Source organism: Panicum virgatum, chromosome 9K (genome assembly GCF_016808335.1).
Source record: "Panicum virgatum strain AP13 chromosome 9K, P.virgatum_v5, whole genome shotgun sequence".
Lineage (NCBI taxonomy): Eukaryota > Viridiplantae > Streptophyta > Magnoliopsida > Poales > Poaceae > Panicum > Panicum virgatum.
The window spans coordinates 45950255-45974074 of record NC_053144.1 but is presented as its reverse complement, the minus strand read 5'-3'; the positions used below and the strand labels follow the sequence as shown (position 1 = coordinate 45974074).

Sequence of the window (23820 nt, the reverse complement as noted above, 5' to 3'; positions counted from 1 at the left end):
GAGTTGGTTTTGTAATTAGATTTTATTTAATACACATAATTAGTGATCAAAGCAACAATTTTTTTTTCATGGCCTTGTTTGTTTTCACCGTTTTTTAAGACCCCGTCACATCAAAAAGAATTTTACTGTTTTAGAGTATTAAATAAAATTATTTTATAATTTTTTTACAGCTGAGTGCTAATTCAAGAGACGAATATAATAAATCTAATTAATCTATAATTTACTATAGTGATGCTACAATAACCATTCATTAATTATGAATTAATATACCTCATTAGATTTGTCTCGCAGTTTAGTCCCAGAGTTATACTATTAGCTTTATAATTAATTTTTATTTAATACTTTTAAATATTAAAATTTTGTAGTCCAGCACAGGATCACGACCTCACGCGGCAGTTAGGTGTCGGCATGAATGCCGGCGTTAATGCGCCCCGGCCTACCTGCCCGCCCGCCCCACGGTGGCCCCGGGCTCGTAGCTCGGCGTGCAGTGCCCGGTGACTTCGCTGTTTCGTTCCTACAGCCAGCCAACAGCCAACAATATTTTTCTCTCATACAGCTCCAGCACCAGTTAAAGATGGCAACGGATCGGGTTCGGTTCGGGTGGAGTGTCTGGGCACCCAAAACCGAAACCCGAACTTCAAACCCGAACCCGACCCGAACTTCAATTCGGGTTAAAATTTATCCCCAAAACCGAAACCCACGGATACCCGAAACCCGACAGTTAATCCGAAACCCGAGCTTCCTGAGTTCCCCACTCAGATCCAGTCGGCATGCATGATGAATCATCTGCTCATTCCTGCACTCCAATTTCAGGCGGCCAGCAGGTAGATGAAACAGAAACACGAGCTCTACGCCTCCTCGGAAAATAACTTCAATCCAAGAACATATCGTGCTTTCCCAATCCTGGTCTGCGTGCGTCACTGCGGCCGCGACCCGAGGCCTCCGTGCGGGACTGCGGGGCGGGGTGTGGGCGGCCTCCGTGCGGGGCGCCGGGGCGAGTTGCGGGTGACCTCCATGCGGGGCGCCGGGCGGGATGCAGGCGGCCGCCGGCCCTCCGCCGTGCGGTGTGTGAGGCACGGGCGGCAGGCGGCCGCGGCCTCCGTGCGGCGTCCGCTCGGTGCCAGCACTCGCTGGGGCCTGGATGCGGGGCGAGGGCGCGGGGGCGCGGGGTCGGGGCGAGGCCGTGAGCGGGTGGCCGCTCCGCCGACTGGGCGGGCGCCGCCGGTAGGGATGAGTGTGAGTGGTCAGGGGTGAGGCGTGAGGGGGAGGGTATGAGGGAGAGAGTGGATGGATGGGTTATATACCTAGGGTTGTTACTGGGCTTTTGCTGGGTTGATTTGTTTCGGAGGCCCAATGGAGCTCCGCGGGTACAACTGAGAATCCGCCCCAAACCCGAAATATTTCGGGTATCCGAACCCGCAAAACCGTGGGCGAAAATCAAAACCCAAACCCGAAACCCGGAAACCCGAAACCCGCGGATATCCGGCCCAAACCCGATCCACTGCCATCCTTAGCACCAGTCTCCAGTCACCAGTCACCAGTCAGGCAATAGTATTTTTCTCTCACACCACTCCAGTACCAGCCACCAGCACCAGCACAGCGAACAGAACAGAGTGTGTTTCTTTTCTTAATGTTGACTTTGGTGCAGCACGAGCACCCCTGCCCTGGTGACACATCTGTGATCTACCGCTGTCTACTCCTACTGTTACCGGGTAGTAGTGACACATCTGTGATCTACCGCTGTCTACTCCTACTGTTACCGGGTAGTAGTACGTAGTAACTGTAGTATGGTAGTACTGATCACCAGCGTCGTGTGGAGCAGCCAGGGCAGGAGAGATGCAGACAGCTACCTGGCCATCCCACTTCCTCGTATGCGCCTTGTCTCGCGGCGCCGGTTTATGGGCGCGGGATTGAAGGCGTGCCGCTACGGCCAGCCGGCCAGGAGCCATTTTCTGCATGGCGCAGGAAGACAGGCCAATGAATCGGGCGCGTATAGGTGCAGCAGAGGCGTCAAGGAAATGGCGAGCCGCAGGAGAAAGACGAGGGAAACAAACACACGCCTCGAGATCGCAGCGTGACGGAGGGGTGGAGTGGAGTGGAGCGGTGAGCTTGGGGTTGGCGCAGTGGTAGTGGCAGGACGGACGGTCGGGTGGCGCCGTTGATGCGTCCGGCTAACCGAGCGCATTGAATGGCTCGATTCTTCCGGGACGGGGCACGGGTTCCGTCCCTCGTGGGGCACGGCCACGGCTGCTTGGGCGTTGCGCTAGGATAGGAGGAGTACCGGTGGCTTTTTGGTTGGCGTCGACCATTCTTCATTCATGGAGCCTCCACGTTCCGCGGTTGCGCCGAGAGCGACGGGATACGTCGCGCGCTCGCCGGTCGTCCTCAGGGTTGACGATGCGTTCGGCTCCGGTCGGGGGTCGGGATCCCGTTCATCGTTCCTCCGTGGACCGCGGTGCTGCTGCGTCACGCGGCCTGCTGGCTGCTGGTTTTAGTCGCCCTGGTGGTATGGGTGGGTGGGCACGCGAGCGATGCGATGCGGCGGCCGCTGTCACCGGCCGGCCGGGGCGGCCCCGTGGCCAGAGGCGGAGCTAGCAAAAAAATCTAGCTGGGGCAAGCCGGCAAGGGGGCGCCGGCGGGGCGCGGCACGCAGGCGCAGCAGGCGAGTTCCCGGCGCGGCTAGGTGGGGCATATGCCCCACCCTGCGTGACGGGTGGCTCCGCCACTGCCCGTGGCCGGGAGTCGGACCAGCTACTCCTACCTCCGTGGCGGCGAAGAGGAACACCGGCGGCCACTGGCCAGTGGTGACGGGCCGTAGGGCTGGAAACGAGCCGAGCCGAGCCGAGCCAGGCTCGGCTCGGCGAGTCTCGGTGCATGAGCGAGCCGAGCTTGGCTCGGCTCGGTAGTTTGGCGAGCTCGCCGAGCAGGCTCGGCTCGGCTCGAAGCCGGCTCGCGAGCCTGACACAAAATATATATTATGTATTTAGTATACACATTATAAGACATTGACTAGTGCATATAAATATATAAAGCGCATATATATGTTGAAATGAAAGTAATCAATAAATAATAATCATATTAAGTATAGATATAGATTAATATTGATATTATCACACCACATGTTAGGGTTAGAGTGTTTCATAATAGCCTATGAACCATTATGAGCCTCAGTGGACTGAGCTCGCGAGCCGGCTCGGCTCGCCTCGTCATTTTCACGAGCCTGAGAAGTAGGCTCGGCTCGGCTCGGCTCGTTGGAGGCTCGCGAGCCGCTCTGAGCTGAGCCGAGACGAGCCGAAGCGAGCTCGAGCCAGCTCGCGAGCCTCGAGCTATTTTTCCAGCCCTAACGGGCCGTACCTCGGTCGACTGGCCTAAAGGCCTAGGACACCTGGCACAATTTACCACAAGAATATGGGCCTCTCTGGCGGTGTAGCCACTTGGGCCCACAGGCCTTACGGCCCGGCAGAGTGACGGCCCACACGGCGATGAAACCTCTGCCGTGTGGCCGTCCGCCCGTCTCGTCCCACCACCACTGTTGGTGCCAGTTGCCACGGGCCCCGGTGAGCCGCTCCCGCCGCCGCGCCGCCCAGCTCGCTCTCCCCGGGCAGTCGCCGGCGACGGCCCCCGGTCTACTCTCTCAAGTGGCGTCACGGGGGGTCAACCGAGCCGCACCTCCGCTGCCATCACCGACAGGCGCTCCCTCGTCTCGGCCCCACGACCACGACCACGACACCTCCTCGCCGCTGATCAAGGTGAGCTCTGCCGCCGCAGACAAGTCTATACTCGCACCTCCATCTTGGTTCCGCTCGCACCTGTTACGCCGGAGTCCGAGCGGCAGCGCACCGAACCCACCGTCGCCGGCCAGGGCCACCACCGCAGCCCCCAACTTGTTCGTGCGATGCGCGCGCCTCGATTACAAAATGTAAGATTCATCCGAAACCTCGCCGTCCATCAACTCCACCCGCTACCGCCTCTCTCCCGTTCGTGTTCAGACTCATCCAGGTTCCATTCCCGTGTGCACTTGCTTGTTTGCTTGACTTAGTTCATGTGGAGAACTGGAGATTGCGTCAGTTGCTACAACCATCTGGCCCGTTTTCCTGCGTCTGATTATCCTTGTGCTCGTTAATTGCCTAGACAATGGTTGATTACTTGATTTTTACCTGCTCTGCTCGATCCGGGAATCATCGGATAGGAACCTCTGAGAGACTGAGAGGGAGGTGGAGCATAAATGCCTTAACCCGTTATCCAAATAATGATTTGTTGAATAAAATTATAAATTTGTATGCAATTGAACTAAATGACTTCAGCTTCCAATGTGTGTGTGTGTGGGGGGGGGGGGGGGTGTTTAGATCCTGTTTGGCATGGCAAATTTCCTAACTCTGGCTTGGTGCTAGCTAAACAGAGCAATTCCAAGAGAATAGCTATCCCTTTCCTCATAGCTAAATTTGAGGTTTTCCCGTACGAAAAATAGAAAACTTCCTAAGGGATAAACCAAAAGACTCTAAATCTTTACTCTCCATATTCAATAGTGGGCCACGTCGGATCGTCGAACGCCGCCGTGCCGTAGACCGTAGTATCGCGGCACCTGGACGCCGCCGCCAGCGCCAGAGCCTCGCACGGGAAGGAGGCTGCCGATCGTGTCAGGTAACGATCTTGCCATCCATGCTGTACCATGCCTCTCAATTCTTCTGAACAGATAGATGATGACCCTTCTCCATTCAGGGTTCGGGAAGAAGGAGCTGAGGGTCCTCTAGATGGAGTCAGATGATGAATTCAATCAATTTGTAATGAATGAATTGATTGATCCCTCCTCTTCAGATGATGAGAATGATTTATTTTTTGGTGCGGCGCACATGATCATTGAGGATTCGGTTAATAATCCGGGTCGAATTGGTTCAGTCGAGGGACATGATGTAGTGGATCGTGAAAGACGGTTGTGGCATGGTCTTCTTTACAAAGACTATTTCTCAGATAAACCTACATTCGGACCAAAGATTTTTAGACGCAGGTTCGCATGTTTTCTACAATTGACTATCATTTTTTTGGCTAACGTGTATTATAGTTTGGCTAATTTTTAAACTATATTGTGACATAGGTTTCGGATGAGGCGACCTGTATTTCTGCGCATAATGAATGCTGTTGAGGAACATGATGACTATTTTGTGCAGAAGAGGAATGCAGCTGGTGTGCTAGGACTATCTTGTTTGCAGAAGGTGGTTGCGGCTTTTCGGATGTTAGCTTATGGAGTACGGGCTGATGCTTTGGACAAGTACATACGTATTGGTGAGAGTACAGCTCTAGAAGCTTTGAGAAAGTTTGTAGTGGCTGTTGTTGAGGTTTTTGGACCAGAGTACATGAGATTGCCCAATGAACAGGATACCGCTAGGTTACTTGCGATTGGAGCGAGCAGAGGATTTCCTGGTATGCTTGGGTCCATAGATTGTATGCATTGGAGTTGGAAAAATTGTCCAACTGCATGGCACGGGATGTCCAGGGGACATAAAAAGGAGCCTACAATTATATTGGAAGCAATTGCATCTACTGATCTATGGATATGGCATGCATTCTTTGGCATGCCTGGTTCACACAATGACATCAATATTCTACAAAGATCTCCTATATTTGCAAGGCTTGCTAAGGGGGAAGGTCTACAAGTAAATTACAACATCAATGGCCATGATTATTCAATGGGTTATTATCTAGCAGATGGCATATATCCATCGTGGGCAACGTTTGTTAAGACCATTCCAGAGCCACAAGGAACTAAGGAAAAATATTTCGCAAAGGCACAAGAGGTGTGTCGAAAGGATGTTGATCGTGCATTTGGGGTTCTACAATCTCGCTTTGCTATTGTTCGTGGGCCGGCTCGTTTGTGGGACGAAGACACGCTTCATAATATTATGATGGCTTGCATCATAATGCATAACATGATTGTTGAAGATGAGCGAGAGGAGCAATATGATTACAAATTCGACGACATGGGTCAATATGTTTGCAACTATGAGGACATGGGAGAAAGGGTGTCAGTTTCCCATAATGATGCACCTGAACTTGACGCTTTCATTCAGAATTACAAAAACATCAAGAACAAGGAAACCCACGCTCAACTCAAGGCGGACCTGATCGAGCACTTGTGGCAAAACCATCCAGATTTATACTCCATTGAATAAATATTAGAGATGTGAATTTATTTTATGTGAGCTGTGAATTTATTTTGTGAGCTGTGAACTTATATGTGAGCTAGGAATTCATTTTGTGTGAGTTGTGAACTTATATGTGTGACCTATGAATTCATTGTGTGATCTGTGAACTTATATGTGTGACCTAATCAAAGAGATCCTACTTCCGCCTGCAAGCCAATTATGGGGAAAAAAATCAACATCTTATTCAAAAGCAAGTTCCAGGCCTTTCTGAAGAAGCGTCTATCTCAAGAAGAAGTAAGAAGAATGGATTTGATTACTCATATTATGTTAGTCTCATATGTGGCAAGCAGTGCAGTCAGTTTTGAATAGTTTGAAAGCTGTTTTCATGCCAAATGCATTAGGGTATTGTGTGATCTGTGAACTCTGGTGTATTATTCCTTGTGCTTCTCTGAAAGCGCATGATAATGCATAGATGAGTAGTCATTTTCTTCAAATTAAGTAATTGAAGTTCAAAAGCAAACATCTTTTAATTACCATGCTCAAACTGGTGATTGTATGTGCCAGGTTGAGCATTCCGAGTACAGGACCATAAAAATAAATGTCACCAGAGCATGTCATTGAATACACAGGCAGCATACACAGTCAATCATCACTACCACCAGCATACACAGGCAGCAGCTCCCAAATCAATCATTTACAGGCCAGTGCATCCAGATGATAAAAATATATTGTAAACACAACTCCTGTTTAAGTACTGGAACCAAACTGTTACACGACCGACACTGGTAGACAAAGGTACTGGAAACTGTTTCATGACCGACAATGGTAGACAAAGGTACTGCAAACTGTTTCATGACGGACAAAACTAGACAAAGCTAAACTAACTGACTGAACTAAAACTAGACAAAGCTAGATATTGGCACGCCTGACAAGAATCTTATTCTTACGATCTTCATAATACTGCTGTTGTTCGTAGGTCATTGTGCTCAAATATAAAGCCATAATTTTGTCCTCTTCCAGCTCTCTTTGGAACTCAAACTTTTCTCTCTCCAATTTGATCCTTTCTTCCTGCAGAGCAAAGGCTTTGTTGCACCTCTCTTCTTTCTTCAAATCTTTCTCAACATCAGCTTCTTTCTTCTTAGCCATTAGATAGTAAGATAGTCCACTGCTTCCATGGTTGAATGTTGTCGTAGCTTCTGCTTCTCCTTTTTCACATAGGTCTACCTGGTGGTTCACCATCAGTCCATCACCACCACCAGCAACAGGGGTGAGTGCAGGTGCTGTTTCAGGTGCAGATGATGGAGACGAATTTGCCATTGCTTTTTGTTTCTTGTTGCTTTTTTTTTCTGGCACTTCCAACTTGCTTCCACCTTTCCAACCACTTGGGCTTGTCCTTCAGGATTCTCCAGCAATGCATGTAAGCAAACTTCCTCTGCTTCTTGTCTTCAGCCTTGAACAATGTACATGCGTTCGCGATCTGCACAATGGATACAATAAATAATTAAACAAATGAAGAAAATGAACCAATGCGACAAAAAATGTGTTTGCAAGAAATATCTCTAACCTTGTCATCAACTGATCACCCACTGTGGTTTCTGGCCTCAGTTCTAGACACACAGCCACAGAACACATTGACATCGTGTTGTATACAGGACCAACAGTTCATTAAAGAACCTCCAGTACGATTTGACTCAAACGTCTTGTTGGCATGGAAATAGTCATGAATTATTGTCCAATATGTCCCCTGTGATTGATCAGTTCCTAGAATAGGGGTCCATGCCCACATTTAGCCAAGCTGACACTAGAAGTATGTCCTCATCTCTGAAATTTCTGCTTCATCCCTGAGATGCTTTGGCTGTTGCTGGAGCATGATCAATGGTTGAATCATTAGCAGCTGGGATATCTTGAGTATCTTCAACATTATCACTAGGAGGTCCGTGTAATAACCTGAATCCATAGCACCTAAGACAGTGAATTAAACAAAACAAAATCAGGATTATTTCCATCTGGATCAGGCAGCAGCAAACCATAGATACCTGAACCTTGACTGGCAGTAATGATCTTGTTAGCAAACAAACATGCTAATAGGACTCTAGTGGATAAAGCAACCAAACTTGCTAATAGGACTCTTGGTTCCAAAATGTTACAGTAATCAGGTGTTACTTCTGGTGGATCAGGTGTTACATATCATAGAACAAATGTTGCAGTAATGCCCTTATTATCAAACATGCTAACAAACTTGACTGGATCAGGCAGCAGAAAAACAGAGGTAACACCCAAACCCTAACTGAAAGACTCTAAAAAAACATTCATACTCGAGTATAAAACAAAAACCATTCATACTTGCAATGGAGGTCTCCAAGTTAGCGAACCACATCCTGCTGTCATCTATTTTCAATCATTTAACCTAGAAGACAATAAGTAATAGCAAAACCTCTCTTAATAACGAAATGATTCCATGGCAGCAGCAAAACAGACTCTGAAAGACACTAACTGAATGAGCAGCAGGGACTCTAAAAACTGAAACAGACTCTGAAAGTAACACCTGATCCACTAACTAAAAGACTCTACAAACTGAATCAGACTGAATGATTCAAACTGAATCAGACTCTGAAACTAACACATCCTTCTTGCTCATGTTCGATTCTATCAAATTGGTCTCAACTATGATTCTATCAAATTAAATACGATTCTATCACATTGGTCTCAACTAATTTGGACAGCTCTTGAAATATCTCACCAGTGCATACCCCCTTCACGTCCTCTTGCTTATGTTGGAACAAAATCATCTGCCAACCGGCCATGGCTGCTTGTTGGAGGAAGCACTCGACGCCGCATCAATCCAACACCGGACCTATCAACTGCTCCATTCGAGCGATGGGCCTCCGGATCGAACCTTCCTCTCGCGTCTGAGGAAAGGGAAGAGTGGCGGCGGAAGGATTCCACATCCCTGCGCCACTACCCGCCGTCGACTGAGGGTGCGGCGGCCTGTACATGGCGAGGACGGCAGGGAATCCTCGGCAGCGGGGGAGGCGCGGCTAGCTGGGCGGCTGGAGCGAAGGCGGGGGCTCCCGGATGGGGCGCGGCGCGGCCTTTTCTGGACGAGGGCGAGACACGCCGCAGAGAAGAATGGGCGCGGGGGGCGGGTGAGCCGGGAGGGCGACGAGCGCGCAACGCAAGAACAGGAGGAACGAGCGGAAAGGAGTGTTGGCGAGCGGGGAAGGATCGGCAAAAAAAACCTAGCGACGGAGATGGGATGGCGAGCGAGAAAGCGAGCAACGGAAGATAGCGATTCAGTTGGATGGCGATTTTGCCGGTCCTTTTAATTTTTACCGATCCATCTTCATTTACCTGCCTTCTGCAAACTCAGAATCGGAGTGCGGTTATTAATCCCTTTTCTTTTCACCCGCCTCCCTCCTCCCGTCCCGACCCCGCCTCCCTCCCTGCCGCCGCCGCCTGCCGCGGCCAGGCGGCCTCCTCTCCTCCGCTGGCCCCTCGGTCAATCCGCCAGGCGTCCTAGTCCCCTTCCCCTTCCTTCCCTCCCGCGTGAAGCCGCCTCCCTCGACAGCTCGCTCTCTCTCGACAGTCGCCGGCGACGGCCTGGCGTACTCCCCGGGCCCGGGTCTCCACTCTGAAGTGGCGACGCCGGGGGCACACTGAGCCGCGCCACTGTCCGCCATCAACGACTGGCACTCCCTCGTCTCGACCCCTTCCTCGCCGCCGATCAAGGTGAGCTTTGTCTCCACCGCCAAGTCTGTACTCACTCCTCCACCTTAGCTCCGCTCGGATTCTAGAGCACCTGTTAGGCCGGAGTCCGAGCTGCAGCCTGCTGCCGCTAGCAGTAGCACCGAACCCACCGTCGCCGGCTAGGACCACCACCGCAGCCTAACCAGTTCGTGCGACCGCCTCGATTGCAAATTATAGATTCATCCCAGACTTCTCCGTCCCTAAACGGCTAAACACCACCCACTGACGCCTCTCGTCCATTCGTGCTCAGCCTCCTCCAGGCTCCATTCTCATGCGCATCCAAACTACTACTGCTTGTTTGTTTGACGTAGTTCATGTGGAGATTGCGTCCGTAGACCGTAGATACAACCATCTAGCCCGTTTTCCTGCGTCTGATTATCCTTGTGTTGGAGTATTCGCCTAGACAATGGTTGATTACTTGATTTACCTGCTCTGCTCGATTTGGGAGTCATCGGATAGGAACCTGGACAGGGATGTAGAGCAGAAGTGCTTTAACACGTTATCTAAAAAATGATTTGTTGAAACAAAATTATATATCTGTATCCAATTGAACTAATTGAATTCAGCTCTAGAAAGACAATGGGGTTTTAATTGTTTTAAATGTTTTCAGCTGTAATAGAACTTCTGTTTGTTACAGATCGACCTAAGCCCTTGGCTACAAAGTTCCCTTTCTGCAGACCACTGCTTGCTGTTGAGGTAAAAATGCTGAAGAACATTTTGAGCCAGTCATGGAGGAAAGGTGCACATGTACTGCAGGAAGGAAATCCAGCACCAGCACTATATACATGCTGGAGTCGATTTCACAGTGGACAGGTAACAGGATCACAGCCTGACTGAAATGGTTTAAGTATTTAACCCCTGAGAGATGTGTGCTTTATTTAAGTGAGCAAACTCTCTTAGCTCCTCCACTTACATCAAAACAATTATGATCAAATATTTAAGGAAGAAGTCTATATCACCCCCTCAATTTTTGGGGATGGACTACATAACCCCCCAACCCATGAAATGGTCTATATCACCCCCTGAACTTTTCAAAACCGGTCAAATTATCCCCTAAATCAGTTTTGAAAAATCATAGTAAATCACAGAAAAATCATAAAATGAAAAATCCAATTGTGTTGGAATCCAAATGAGTAGAGCTACACAGTGAACATATAATATGGTATGCTTCAGTATATTTTTTTACAGCTATGAAGAAAAGCATAGATCTAAAGCTACAACAACAAAAATATTAAAGCATACAATATTATATGTTCGCTGTGTAGATCTACTCATTTGGAGTCTAACACAATTGGATTTTCCATTTTATGATTTTTATGTGATTTACTATGATTTTTCAAAACTGCTTTTGGGGGTAATTTGACCGGTTTTGGAAAGTTCAGGGGGTGATATAGACCGTTTTATAGGTTGGGGGGTTATGTAGTCCACCCCCATAGTTGAGGGGGTGATATAGACTTTTTCCAATATTTAACGGATGATGGAACTGCTGATGCAAATTTTGTACCCTTTTCCTTTTCTATTAAGATTTTTTCGGGATAAAAGTGTTCTGCTTGAGTTATTATAACATTTTTACAATGTTCAGTAGATTATTGTTTCCATTTCCCAGTAGCCTTGCTTGCAATTGGATTTGAGACATGAAAATCAATATTATGTATCTCACTTGGCTAAAATGCCAATATAATAGCTTGGTTGCCACTCATTCCTGCCATGAACTAACCTAATCCATTATATAATGTTTGATGATTAGTGGCTGCAAATAGCTACCTTGGGTTGTGAACATGATGAAAGAGCAAGTACCAATAAGCCTTTTATCCATGTGGCAATGGATACAAGTCATTCTCCAAAACTAGTTGCAGTCCTGTGGTCTGTGGGCATCCAGCATAGGGGGTTTTTCGGGAATACATGCAATACTGACTTTTATTCCAAAATTTACAGACTGCCTTTTTTTGGAAAAGAAAGGCCAGAGAGCTGCCATTCCATTAACATTGGAACAAAATAAATGGTCACACAACTGGCGCAAAACAAAGCCAGAAAATAATTCAGGCCTGGATTCCAACATTTGCAGTGATTGTACATTTTAATCTTTCAGTATCAATGATGCCATGTATTTATCAAGGCTTAAAGAGAACTTTTACAGTCGTTTTTTTGCATATAAGTTGCACATTGTTCGCTAGATAAACAATTCACTTACCAAAGATGCAATAATTCACAGTAAAATGGCATCGACAATCAATTTCTGCATTTACTAATGCTGAATGAGGTTTTTTGCATTTTTCCTTCTCAGACTCACTTGCTGACAGGTGATGGACTGTGTGTTTTTCTTTTTAGCTGTTTTGCATTTTCCTTTTCAGATTCACTTGCTAATAGGTGTTGATTTGATTTCCCCCTTTCCAGATCTTAAGCTCTTCCAGGAGCTTCTTTGGCGTGGAGGACTTTGTGGATGAAGACAACAGTAGACCCTACACATACAAGAAGGAAAAGAGATCGAAGAACCCGCACAAGCACATTTCTTTCAAGCAGCGCACAATCGCATACATGGAGCCCTTCACGCTCGACGTCTTCATCTCCAAGCGCTTCGTCTCGGCGTCCCTCACGCACCGTTCGACGTGCAGGCAGGTCGCGGTCGCGGGGACCAATTCGAAGGACATCAAGGCTGCGCTCAAGTCGAGGTCCGACATACCGGCCTGCCTGGCCGTGGGCCGTTTCCTGGCGGAGAGGGCGAAGGAGGCCGACGTCTACACCTGCACCTACACGCCGAGGGAGCGGGACAGGTTCGAGGGGAAGATCAGGGCCGTCGTCCAGTCGCTGATCGATAACGGGATCAATGTGAAACTCTACCTTGACTAAAGATGTGTTTAGATCCCACCTGTAAACGCAAAAAAACCGTAAACACATTAAAGTGAAAAGAAATCTTGCTAATTTGAAGTACTAAATGAAGTCTATTTACAAAACTTTTTACATAGTTGGGCTGTAAATCGCGAGACGCATCTAATGAGCTTACTTAATTCATGATTTGCAACAGTGATGCTACAGTAACCATTCACTAATTATTAATTAATCATGGATTAATTAGCATCATTAGATTCGTCTCGCGATTTACAACTCATCTGTGCAAAAAATTTTGTAAATAGACTTCATTTAGTACTTCAAATTGGAAAGATTCCCACGCAAATTTTTTTTTCGTTTACACGTCCCCTGATCTAAACACGGCCTAAGCTTTTTGCTGTACGGAACTATGCTGGATTACTCTTCCGGTACTTGCAAAATGAGCAGCCTGTCGCATGGTGTCCTGCTATCATGGCCGCGTTTTTACTGTGTTCTGGTACCGATGAGTTGTTCTCCTGACGTTCTCGTTGGCTGGAAGCGATTTGTTTGTGTGATCATGGAGACGCGTTTTTTTAGAAGGATACGGGTCAGCAGTGGCCTGGGGGCACTGTGCTCTGTTGCGGCAGTGCTGTAGAGTTGCTGACGGTGTCCCCAACCGAGCTTGTGGTGGCCTGGTGGTTGACGAGTGCAGTGCGCGCGCTATTGCGCGCGTAGTATTTTTCTTTGATTCCGTTTGGCAATATTTTTTTTTGTTTGCATTTGTTGAAATTCAAGTAGAGTGAACGTATTTTAAGAGTATATTATATGTAAGCAAAGATAGTATATTACGAATCGCGAAGAATTTAATGAGATCTTTAACCGCATAATTTGATGATAATTGCTGTAGCATCATTGTAGCTAATTATTAATTAATTACCATCATCAAATTCATCGCGAAAAGTTATACCTATCCTAAAAAAAGTTTTGCAAACAGACTTCATTTAGTACTTCATGCATGCAAGGTTTTTATCGGCGGCGAATGTTGGTTTTGTTTGGTTTTCTAGATTTAGAATCTAGAACGCACTTTGACCACTAATTAGAAGTATTAAATAAAGTTAGTTTATAAAAGTAATTCCAGTACCCTGCGCTACGAACTGTGAAGAATCTAAGTAGACCTTTGATCGCATAATTTGAGGATAATTATTGTAGTTTCGCTGTAGCCAATGATTGATCAATTATCGTCATCAGATTCGTCGCGAAAAGTTATACTCATCTCTAAAAAAGTTTTACAAACAGACTTCATTTAGTACGCCATGCACGTAAGATTCTTTTCTAGATTAGATTAGATTAGTTTAGAACAATTATTGATCAATTACCGTCATCAGATTTGTCGCGAAAAGTTATACCCATCCCTAAAAAAATTTTGCAAATAGATTTCATTTAGGACTCCATGCACGCAAGATTCTTTTCTAGATTAGATTAGATTACAAGTTACAACAATTAAACAGGGCCGTTGGATCGCGATCGGAACAATTAAATAGGGTCGTTGGATCGCGATCGGACAGGCGGATGAACCGTGAAGAATCTAAGTAGACCTTTGACCGCATAATTTGAGAATAATTACTGTAGTGTCGCTGCAGTCAATCATTGATCAATTATCGTCATCAAATTCGTCGCGAAAAGTTATACCCATCCTAAAAAAGTTTTGCAAACAGACCTCATTTAGTACTCCATGCATGCAAGATTCTTTTGTAGATTAAAATAGATTAGAACAATTATTCATTGATCCATTATCGTCATCAAATTCGTCGCGAAAAGTTATACCCATCCTAAAAAAGTTTTGCAAACAGACTTCATTTAGTACTCCATGCACGCAAGATTCTTTTCTAGATTAGAGTAGATTAGAACAATTATTGATCAATTACCGTCATCAGATTCGTAGCGGAAAGTTATACCCATCCCTAAAAATTTTTTACAAACAGGCTTCATTTGGTACTCCATGCATGCAATATTCTTTCCTAGATTAGATTAAATTGGAACAATCAAACAGGGCCGTTGGATCGCGATCGGGCGGGCGGCCGAATTTCGGCCGACGTGGCCGGCCTGGCCGCCCGCCGCCGTCCGGGGCTTTCATATATAGAAAATCCTAACAAAGTTTTGCAAACAAACTTCATTTAGTACTCCATGCACGCAAGATTCTTTTCTAGATTAGAGTAGATTAGAACAATTATTGATCAATTACCGTCATCAGATTCGTAGCGGGAAGTTATACCCATCTCTAAAAAAAATTTACAAACAGACTTCATTTGGTACTCCATGCACGCAATATTCTTTCCTAGATTAGATTAAATTAGAACAATCAAACAGGGCCGTTGGATCGCGATCGGACGGGCGGCCGAATTTCGGCCGACGTGGCCGGCCTGGCCGCCCGCCGCCCTCCGGGGCTTTCATATATAGAAAAATCTGCAAGACGACCTGCAGCACATGTTCTCAGTACACGTAGGGATCTATTTCTCGCCTCGGCTCTCTGGAGACGGAAGTTGGTGACCTGCGCCAGGAACGGTGGTGCTTCGGCACGCGGGCTCTTCGCCCCGTCCCGCCCTCGGAAAAAAGGCAACATCAGGCGTGGTCGTGGAATGCTTGTGCTGCCGCGCTCGGCATCATTCTCCCCTGTGCTGGACCGAGCGTGCGCCCCCGCGCTGAGATGATGGGTGCCGCGGCGCGCTGCCGCTCCCTCCCCATCAGGCTGTTGCTGGCAATGGCACGCGCCTCGTCACTCATCGCCCCCCATCTGCCACCGCCAGGCGCCACCATCGGGGAGAGAATGTTCGGGCTCCAATCATCGCCTGTCGCGTCTTCGAAACAGGGCGGGGATCAACGGGTTCGCGTCACCGCGTGGCCCGCCCAACGCTCCGCTCAACCTCAGCGCTCGTCCCCCTGACGACGACCCGGAACACACCGACCTCTGACACGGACGGTCACGGGTTGAGGCGGGCGCGGCTCAGTTGTGCGGGCGCGTGCGACGCCGATATTTTGTGCGCTCTTCCGGTCCGGGACGTGGGGGAGAGAACGAAGAGGGGGGCAGGTTTCGCAACAGGAACAGGGATGGGTGCTGGACGCCTCGCTTCCTGCGGAAGCAAGACGACGCAGAAAGCCATGGGGATGGGGAGAAAGGGACGTGGTGCCTATCCTCATCGATCACCTTGGCGAGATTGACCGTCGTGTGCCCAATGTACGTAGCGCGGCGAGAGTGGCTACGAGCAGCAATAAGCAGCCTATGTCTATGCGCCAAAGTAAAAGGGTGATGACTGATTAGAAGAACGGTGGCAGCCTATCTACCGCGAATACGGGACGCGACGAGCCATCGCTCGGATCACGCGCGCAAAGAGCGAGGGGCGCGCCCATGCATGGACCAGGCGCAAAGGGAGACGGAAAGGAGAGGCACGAACCAAAGCGAAAAGTGAAAGGAGAAACGGCGGGATTGTGCCAGTGAAACAAGTTGACACGTTCAAAACAAAAACGAAAAAGAAAAAAAAACTGAGGTGGACAGTTTCTTAAGACTTGCAGCAGGCATTATTGGTGTCTGTCCACCTGCTGAGATGATCAGATAAGAGCGACCGCCCCATTGCGCAGTCAATCGATTAAGCACTGCGCACCTTTTCGACAGCGCCCCATAGTGATGATCATCTCCCGCACTGTTCCTTTTAGGCGGCTAAAGGCACGTCATGATCCATCCCCTGCACTGCACTGTTCCAAGTAGACGCTGCCGGCCGGCTTGGGCTTGCAGGACTTGTTGCATGCCCTCCTGAACCCCGTAACCCTCGTCAGCCATCACCTGCCCATCAGAGAGGCGAAGCACTGGGGGTTTCATTCCTGAGTCGCAAAGAGCGAGGACCAAGCCGGCGCGTGAGATTCCTTCCACTCGGCCGGAGCCGACCGATCATTGGCCGCCCCTCGTCAGTCGCCACGCCTGACTGGCACGGCGGGCGCCCATCACCCATCATGCTCACGCATCCATCCAGCGGGACCAGCGCTTGCTCGGCCGGCGCGGCGCGCGCGTGATGATGAGGGCGGGCGGCGAGGGACGGGACAAAAACGTTCCACCCGGGGTACGCGGGGCACCAACCGGCTGACACCCAGCAGCTAGCCTGTGCCGGACTGCCGGCCGCTCTCTTGTTTATTCGTTTCGGTCGCAGGCAGTGCTCGCCCGAGTCCACCAACGGTTGAGCTGAAGCCAACAGAACAAGAGGAAAGAAGGGAAAGCACACTCCCGGCTTCATGGCCACTTCCAATTCCTAGCTACGGGGTCGCTTTGCTTCGCTTGACCGCTCCACTAGTACGTTGGAAGTTTGAACTGACCATCGGCTCGCTAGCTTTGGCATTGTTAATTCAACTAGAGATCGATTTGGATTTTGGACCCTCGGACACCCACTAGGATGCGGGATGGAACAAAACCCCCTCAAAATTCCAAAACTTTACAAGATTCCCCATCACATAGAATATTTTAACGTATGCATAAAGTATTAAATATATTTAAACAAAATAACTAATTATACAGTTTGTTTATAATTTATGAGATGAATTTTTTAAATCTAATTAACCCATAGTGGGATAATAATTACTAAATACAAAAACGGGCCAAAATACACATGACACGGCAAAAAGGTTAACAGTAGCAGAAGACTAGCCGGCGGTTATCTACCGCATCCATCCATCCCATCGGCAAAGGCAACTGGCGCGGATTGCTTGGACGCATGCCCATCCTAGCCATTTTCTATCCACCGCCACGGCGCCACCAGTGGCATCTTGGATCTACTATGAACTAGTATGATGATGGATGGGTGCAGCCTTGTAGTTCACGATTTTTTTAGTTTTGGTACGGTAGTATTTTCGTTGTTATTTAACAATTAATATTTAATTATGGACTAATTAGATTTAAAAGATTCGTATCATCGTTTACAGTTAAACTGCTTAATTAGTTATGTTTTTTAACTATATTTAATGATCCATACATATGTTCAAAGATTCGATGTGATAGGTACCGTAGAAAATTTTTTGGAAACTAAAACATGATTCTCAACTACGGCAGCGTGAACGAGCAGGTGTCGGCTCGCCAATGAACGGCGCTGGCTGTTTCACTGCTACCGTTCCGTTGCTGTCACCTGGTGACCTGCTCTGGGGTCCAGACAAGAGCGATGGCTCTTCTCTCCCACCATACTGGTATTCCCTGCACCGCCGGCCAGGTCTGCACGAGACAAAGACACCGAGAAGCATCAGGCCACACCCCCACACCTGCTGGGATGAAAAAGAAAGAAAAAAAAAGAAAGGGGAATAGAACGAGGCAACGAGCTCGCTCCATCATAAACAAAAACGAACGAGCACAAGACAGGCGACCAAGACCCGGGGGACAGCGTCCAGCTCCTTGTCCTATCGCTCCCGAGAAGCGGATGGAGAATCGTGCAGCAGTGAACGGGCGGACACTGTCCGGCATCCATGGCGTCTCTTGTCATCGAGCGCCAGCTACCGGATGCTGACTGACGGGGTCTCCGGTTGCCAACCATAGCATACGCACGGCATGACTGCTCCTTACCATCCTCCTCCGGATTGTCGCCGACGAAAATATCTGACAAAACAATCTTGTTTCTGAATAACGTGTGGTCTGTCGATTTTTTGGATTTGGATTTGAAAAAAAAAACTGAACATGCTGGCAGAAAAGGTGGCACTTAACTACAAGTACTGTCTACATTGCCGCGGATGCAAAGAATGGAGCCGTTCTGAACCCCTAATGATGCTGTTGCTTGAACGCAAGAGGAGGATTACAATCATACAGAAACATCTGACGTGCTGTCTGTCAGTATACAATACAGGTGCTGTGCCTGCTGCACCTTCCGGGAGGCTGGGACCCGTGCACCAACCGTCGACATGGAATAGCCCATCCGGTTCCGGGGTCCAAGATAGCTCACCTGCTGGGACACAGGTAGCTTGAGAACGGCGACACGAGTGTATTTTTATGCTGGTGTGCCGCCCCGGGCCGCGGAGAACGAAGCTCGGCGACAGGGTAGAAAAGGGAGCCAGGAGCCTGTCAGCCTCGTGTCCCCCCTTCGTTCCTTCTGCCTGCCTGGCGGCCGCCTCCTTGTGCTTCGTGTGTGCCTCCCGCCCTATAAGTACACGGCGCTGCCCCTCAGGCACTTGCAGAGCCAAGCCATCACTGGTCAGTCAGCTGTGAGGAGTTGAAGACAGGAAGGGGCGCAGCTCGTGCGAGAGGTGGATGGCGATGGAGAAGGGCTGGAAGGCGAGGGGCGTCGTCGCTGGTGCCTTGGGCATGGAGGTGGTGGACGAGGAGGAGGAGGACGACGCGGTGGCGGCGATACCGCCGCCGCAGACGCCGATGGAGCCCATGGAGTACCTGTCCAGGTCGTGGAGCGTGTCGGCTTCGGAGATTTCGAAGATTCTCGTCGGCGGGGGCAAGAAGAGCGGCGTCGCGGAGGCGGCGAGCCGGCTGCCGGAGATGACCATACCGGAGGACTCCGTGCTCGCCACGTCCATCGTTCCTGTTCCGTGTCATCAGCAGCATGTAACCCATAGCTCACCTGCTTGATCCTCTGTTTTTATTCCCACCTTGAGCTATCTTTTTCTCCATCTGATTGATTCATGGTGCTTCTGCCGCAACATCTCTGCAGAGGGATGCGAGAAGGAATTCCATGAGCAGCGGCCACCACCAATCGATCGGCAGATGGTTGTTCCAAGTCCACCACAGGGAGGCATTCCGGGTGAGGCAGCGAGGCAAGGAGAAGCAGCGCGCGGAGAAGGCCCACGTGCACGCCATGGTGTCCGTGGCGCGGGTCGCCGCCGCGGTCGCCGCCGTCGCGGCGGCCACGAGCTGCGACGCCCAGGCCAGCAAGATGGCCGCGGCCATGGCGTCGGCCACCGAGCTGCTGGCTTCGCACTGCGTCGAGGCGGCTCAGCACGCCGGGGCGCGCCACGACCAGGTCGCCGGCGCCGTGCAGGCCGTGGTTGGCGTCCGGAGCCCCGGTGATCTGATGACGCTCACGGCGGCCGCGGCCACCGGTAAGGAATCCGATGATGCCGTTGCCATCTCTTCGAACTGTCTGTCTGACTCCATATGCTGATTCAAAGAAGAATATGCTGAGTCCGTATGGATCTTTGGCTGTTTTGGCCAGCTCTGCGAGGAGCAGCTACACTGAAGCAGAGAGTGCAGCGAGAGGCGAGGAGCAATGCGAGTGTTCTTCCATACGAGAAGGGGAGCGAGAAGGGCCATTCATGGAGCACTGATATCTGGTGCAAGGAGGGGGAGTTGCTGAAACGCACAAGAAAAGGTAGGATGAGAAACAGTGGGCTCGTCAGAACATTCAGCTACGAAAAATCAAAATCTGGAATCATGACAACTTGTATGCATGCATGGTCGAGAAAACTAAGGTACAGAGTCTCGTTCTTGATGCAGGGGATTTACACAAGACGAGAGTATCTATCTACATCAACAAGAGGTCACAGGTTAGAGGAATTTTACTCGGTTACAAAATGCTGAACAGACTAGAAAGAGATGCAGTGTTACTGACGACGTTCTTACATCCCAACAGGTGATGCTGAAGCTGAAAAGCAAACACATTGGAGGTGCACTATCAAAGAACAACAAGAGTAAGTTCCAACACTTTGTACCACCAGAATGGAAATCCCTGGTTCCGGTAGGGTAGCTCCTGAAAATTTTATTGCCGAGTACTGACTCTTGTGCCTGTCCGTGTGGTTGGTTGTAGGCGTTGTTTACGGCGTATACAGCGAGCTTCCAACATGGGCAGAGCCAGGGAAGGACTCCATGGAGGAGACATGCTGCTTCGGCCTGAGCACGGCGCAGGGTCTCGTGGAGTTCGAGTGCGAGAGCAGCGCGAGCAAACAGAAGTGGGTAGACGATGTGCAGAACCTGCTTCGTCAGGTGGCCCTGCAGGATCAAGTAGGGAATAAACTGGGACTACTAAAACTCGGCTAATGCACTCTCGATTTGTACATCATCAGGGGGGGCTCCAGCCCCCCTACTGCTGGTGCATCAAGGGCGAGGGAGAAGAAGAGGTGGAAAAAAAAAGAAAAAATGGAGAGATAGTGGAAGAAGAAGAGATCAGCTCCTCCTTCGATCCTGTTCTGCATCCGCCACTGGTGTTGAAGTGCCTTGCATCATCAGGGATGCGAGGTGTACAGATTGATGGTACTCTTATCACTGACTTTATATTGTTGTACTACATACAAAATGGTGAGATACGGGATAGATTTTATGTGTTTGTTTGTTTAAGAGTGAATGTTGTTGTCAACTAAGTGTATGTAAATTTGTAAAAAAAAAAGGAAAAAAAATCTATTTTTGGCCCCTCAACTCTTCGCAAAGTCCAACTACGAAACCGGACACAACAGACACCCCAACTTCTAATACCGTGCAACTTTGGCCCCCGACTCCTTCTAGGTGGTATTGTGATGACATGGCAGTGATTTTGTTTTTTTTTGCCAACTAAGCCATGACGTGGCCGGGCCCACATGTCATACCCATTCTCTCTATCCCTTCTTCACTCCCGACGCCACCATCTTCGCTCGACGGTGAGGCGGCGCGGAGTAGGCGGCTCAGCGGCACACGCGGTGGCGGAGGCGCGAGGGCGAAGGCAGGAACCACGCCCGAGAAGCGGAGCGGGGCTCATTCTTCTCCCCTTTCTCCCCCTCCTCTCCTCTCGCCGGCGGGCACCACGTCGCCGGCGAGCACCGGCCGGGAGCGCGGCATCCCGCTCCCGAGCGCACCTCGCTCCTCTCTCCCTCCCCTTTAAAAGCCACGGCTGGCCTCCGCTCAAATCCCAGCCCCTTGGCCTCCATTAGCCGCCACCACCACCGAGTTCCCTCGCCGCCGCCGTCGATTTTCGCCGCCGGTGAGATGACCCACTTCGATTCCTCGCGCCCACACCATCCTCTCTGCCTCGCACACACTTTAAAGGGGAGGATGCTTCGCGTGGAGGCGATGCCGAGCAGCTCGCCGGAGATGGCTGATCTCGCGCCACGGCGGTGGAGCGGGTAGAGGGCGGGGGCTGCAGCGCCTGGCCGCGGGCCGCCTGCTCCCCGCGCGGCCAGAGGAGGAGGGGACGGGGCCTGCAGTGCCCAGCGGCAGTGCCAGGCCGCGGGATGCCTGCTCCCCGCGCGGCCAGAGGAGGAGGGGGGGGCCTGCAGTGCCCAGCGGCGGTGCCAGGCCGTGGGCCGCCTGCTCCCCACGCAGGAACAGGAGAAGGGAGGCAGGGGCAGCAGCATCCCGACGGCGCTCGCGGACGCGGTTGAGCGCTTGCACAATAGCGAGAACGCCGTCTCCGCACGGGTCGCGGCAATCATCCACTCTGTTCGGCTGCTGGGCTGCGGCGGCTGCTCGGCTGCTGCTGCTGGCTGCTGCGGCGTGAGCGCAGCACCAGCCCAGAGCAGCCGGCCGGCCACCAGCCGAACGGGGTGATCGTCTCCAAGCTCCGGGACCTCCACACGCTCGTGCTCTGGCACAACGCGCCATGTGCGCACACTGGAACTGCATCACGCCACCATCGGTCGTCATCGTGGCCGCGTGCCTGGCAAAGGGCAACAGGGGGCGGCACCGGCCACAGGCGCAATGCGGCGGCCGGAGGGGGTTGGGTTGGGTGGAGATGGGGATGAAGAAAGGGAAAGTGACGGGAGAGAGAAGGAGAGAGCCAGCGTGGCGGGTCAAACCCACTCCACGTCAGCACGAAACCACCTAAAACGAGCACAAGTGTCAAAGTTGCATGGTATTAGAAGTTGGGGTGTCTGTTGTGCCCGGTTTCGTAGTTGGAGGTTAAAGTTGGACTTTGCGAAGAGTTGAGGGGTCAAAAAATGGATTTTTTCCTAAAAAATAGTGCATGGCTTTATCAGTTGTCATTGCCAGAATAGGGGGGGGGGAACAAGAAGAGTAGGCACCTACTAATTTCCTAACACCGACCTTAATGAAGTGGCTTAAGTTAAAAGTGAGCTTCTTCAGTCAACAAGCTTACTATCGTCAAAATCTTGACAAAGCCTCAAGAATGGCAACAGCTCAAATCTAGTAACAAACCAACATGGAGAGGTTGAAAGCTAACGAACCCTGGCCAACAGTGCTTACCAAGATGGACAGGCAGCACCTGCTAGTCCGATTAGGGGACACTACTTCTGGGTGTTGATTTGCAAGCTTTGGGCTCAACTGATATTTACTTCAGGCCATGTTTAGTTCCCACTCCATAAATCCCGTAAACACAAAAAAAGTCACATCGAATATTTTGACACATGCATGGAGTACTAAATGAAGTTTATTTATAAAACTTTTTGCATGGATGTGATGTAAATCGCGAGACGAATCTAATGAACCTACTTAATCCATAATTTGCAACATTGATGCTACAGTAACCATCTACTAATTATTAATTAATCATAAATTAATTAGCATCATTGGATTCGTCTCACGATTTGCAACCCATCTGTGTAAAAAGTTTTGTAAATAGATTTCATTTAGCACTTTAAATTAGTAAGATTTCATCGCAAATTTTTTTTGCAAAACATGTAAACACGGCCTCAGTTTGAGACTCTAAACCACAACTTCCAACGTGCGCCCGGGCCGGCCACCGCAGAGGATCGGAGGCGGAGATCAGCGCTACGGACGGCGGCGCGGTTGTGTGTTTTGTTTGTGATGACTTGCAAGGAGAGAAGTTGGGCTGGACACGGCCCAAATTGGTTATAGCCTTTATGGCCCATATGCAGTTGGGGATCGGACAGTAAGTCTGAGAAACCTCCAAATCTCTAACCCTGCCGGCCTCGACCACCGCTGGCCATTCCGCCCACCTCCTGGCCTCGTTGAACCCCCAATCCCGTTCCCGGAGGTGGTGATTCAATTTTGTTACATTCTTCATCAATTTTACTTCTCTTGTTTTTTTTCTTTTCTGAATTTATCCCCCATTCCGATCGTTTCTTCATCTTCCAAATCAGGAGGACTCTCTATTTAGGCTAGATAGAGAGCCCTCTCATCGTAAGAAATAGTTTTTTTAAAACCATCGATGGTAAAAAAATATAACTTTATCATTGGTAAATTGAACATCACATATACAAATAAGTAAAACCTATT

General features: G+C 49.7%; 3 protein-coding genes and 1 pseudogene across 7 annotated transcripts; 3 read left to right on the top strand and 1 right to left on the bottom strand.

The window, feature by feature from the left end:
- Nucleotides 1-3512: 3512 nt before the first annotated feature.
- On the top strand, nucleotides 3513-6372 carry LOC120651689. Of its 2 annotated transcripts, none has more exons than XM_039929268.1 (4): nucleotides 3513-3749; nucleotides 4527-4641; nucleotides 4720-5005; nucleotides 5093-6372. In XM_039929268.1, exons 3-4 carry the CDS (start codon nucleotides 4752-4754, stop codon nucleotides 6165-6167), a joined length of 1329 nt encoding a protein of 442 aa, XP_039785202.1. In that variant the 5' UTR covers nucleotides 3513-3749; nucleotides 4527-4641; nucleotides 4720-4751; the 3' UTR covers nucleotides 6168-6372. The 2 variants fall into 2 exon arrangements, with proteins under 2 accessions (XP_039785202.1, XP_039785203.1); XM_039929269.1 differs by having other exon boundaries at nucleotides 3518-3919.
- A 357-nt stretch (nucleotides 6373-6729) lies between these two features.
- LOC120651690 lies at nucleotides 6730-8097 on the bottom strand (annotated as a pseudogene).
- Nucleotides 8098-9541: 1444 nt separating this feature from the next.
- On the top strand, nucleotides 9542-13212 carry LOC120651691. Of its 4 annotated transcripts, XM_039929271.1 has the most exons (4): nucleotides 9542-9869; nucleotides 10525-10700; nucleotides 12282-12730; nucleotides 13099-13212. In XM_039929271.1, the coding sequence occupies exons 2-4, from the start codon at nucleotides 10590-10592 to the stop codon at nucleotides 13100-13102; spliced, it is 564 nt and encodes a 187-aa protein (XP_039785205.1). In that variant the 5' UTR covers nucleotides 9542-9869; nucleotides 10525-10589; the 3' UTR covers nucleotides 13103-13212. The 4 variants fall into 4 exon arrangements, with proteins under 4 accessions (XP_039785205.1, XP_039785207.1, XP_039785206.1 ...); XM_039929273.1 differs by lacking the exon at nucleotides 13099-13212 and having other exon boundaries at nucleotides 10565-10700; nucleotides 12282-12812; XM_039929272.1 differs by lacking the exon at nucleotides 13099-13212 and having other exon boundaries at nucleotides 10551-10700; nucleotides 12282-12812.
- A 5469-nt stretch (nucleotides 13213-18681) lies between these two features.
- LOC120651688 (VAN3-binding protein-like) lies at nucleotides 18682-21069 on the top strand. The gene is made up of 6 exons (XM_039929267.1): nucleotides 18682-19266; nucleotides 19373-19760; nucleotides 19874-20029; nucleotides 20155-20204; nucleotides 20291-20348; nucleotides 20465-21069. Exons 1-6 carry the CDS (start codon nucleotides 18961-18963, stop codon nucleotides 20692-20694), a joined length of 1188 nt encoding a protein of 395 aa, XP_039785201.1. The 5' UTR covers nucleotides 18682-18960; the 3' UTR covers nucleotides 20695-21069.
- The last annotated feature ends 2751 nt before the right edge of the window (nucleotides 21070-23820 follow it).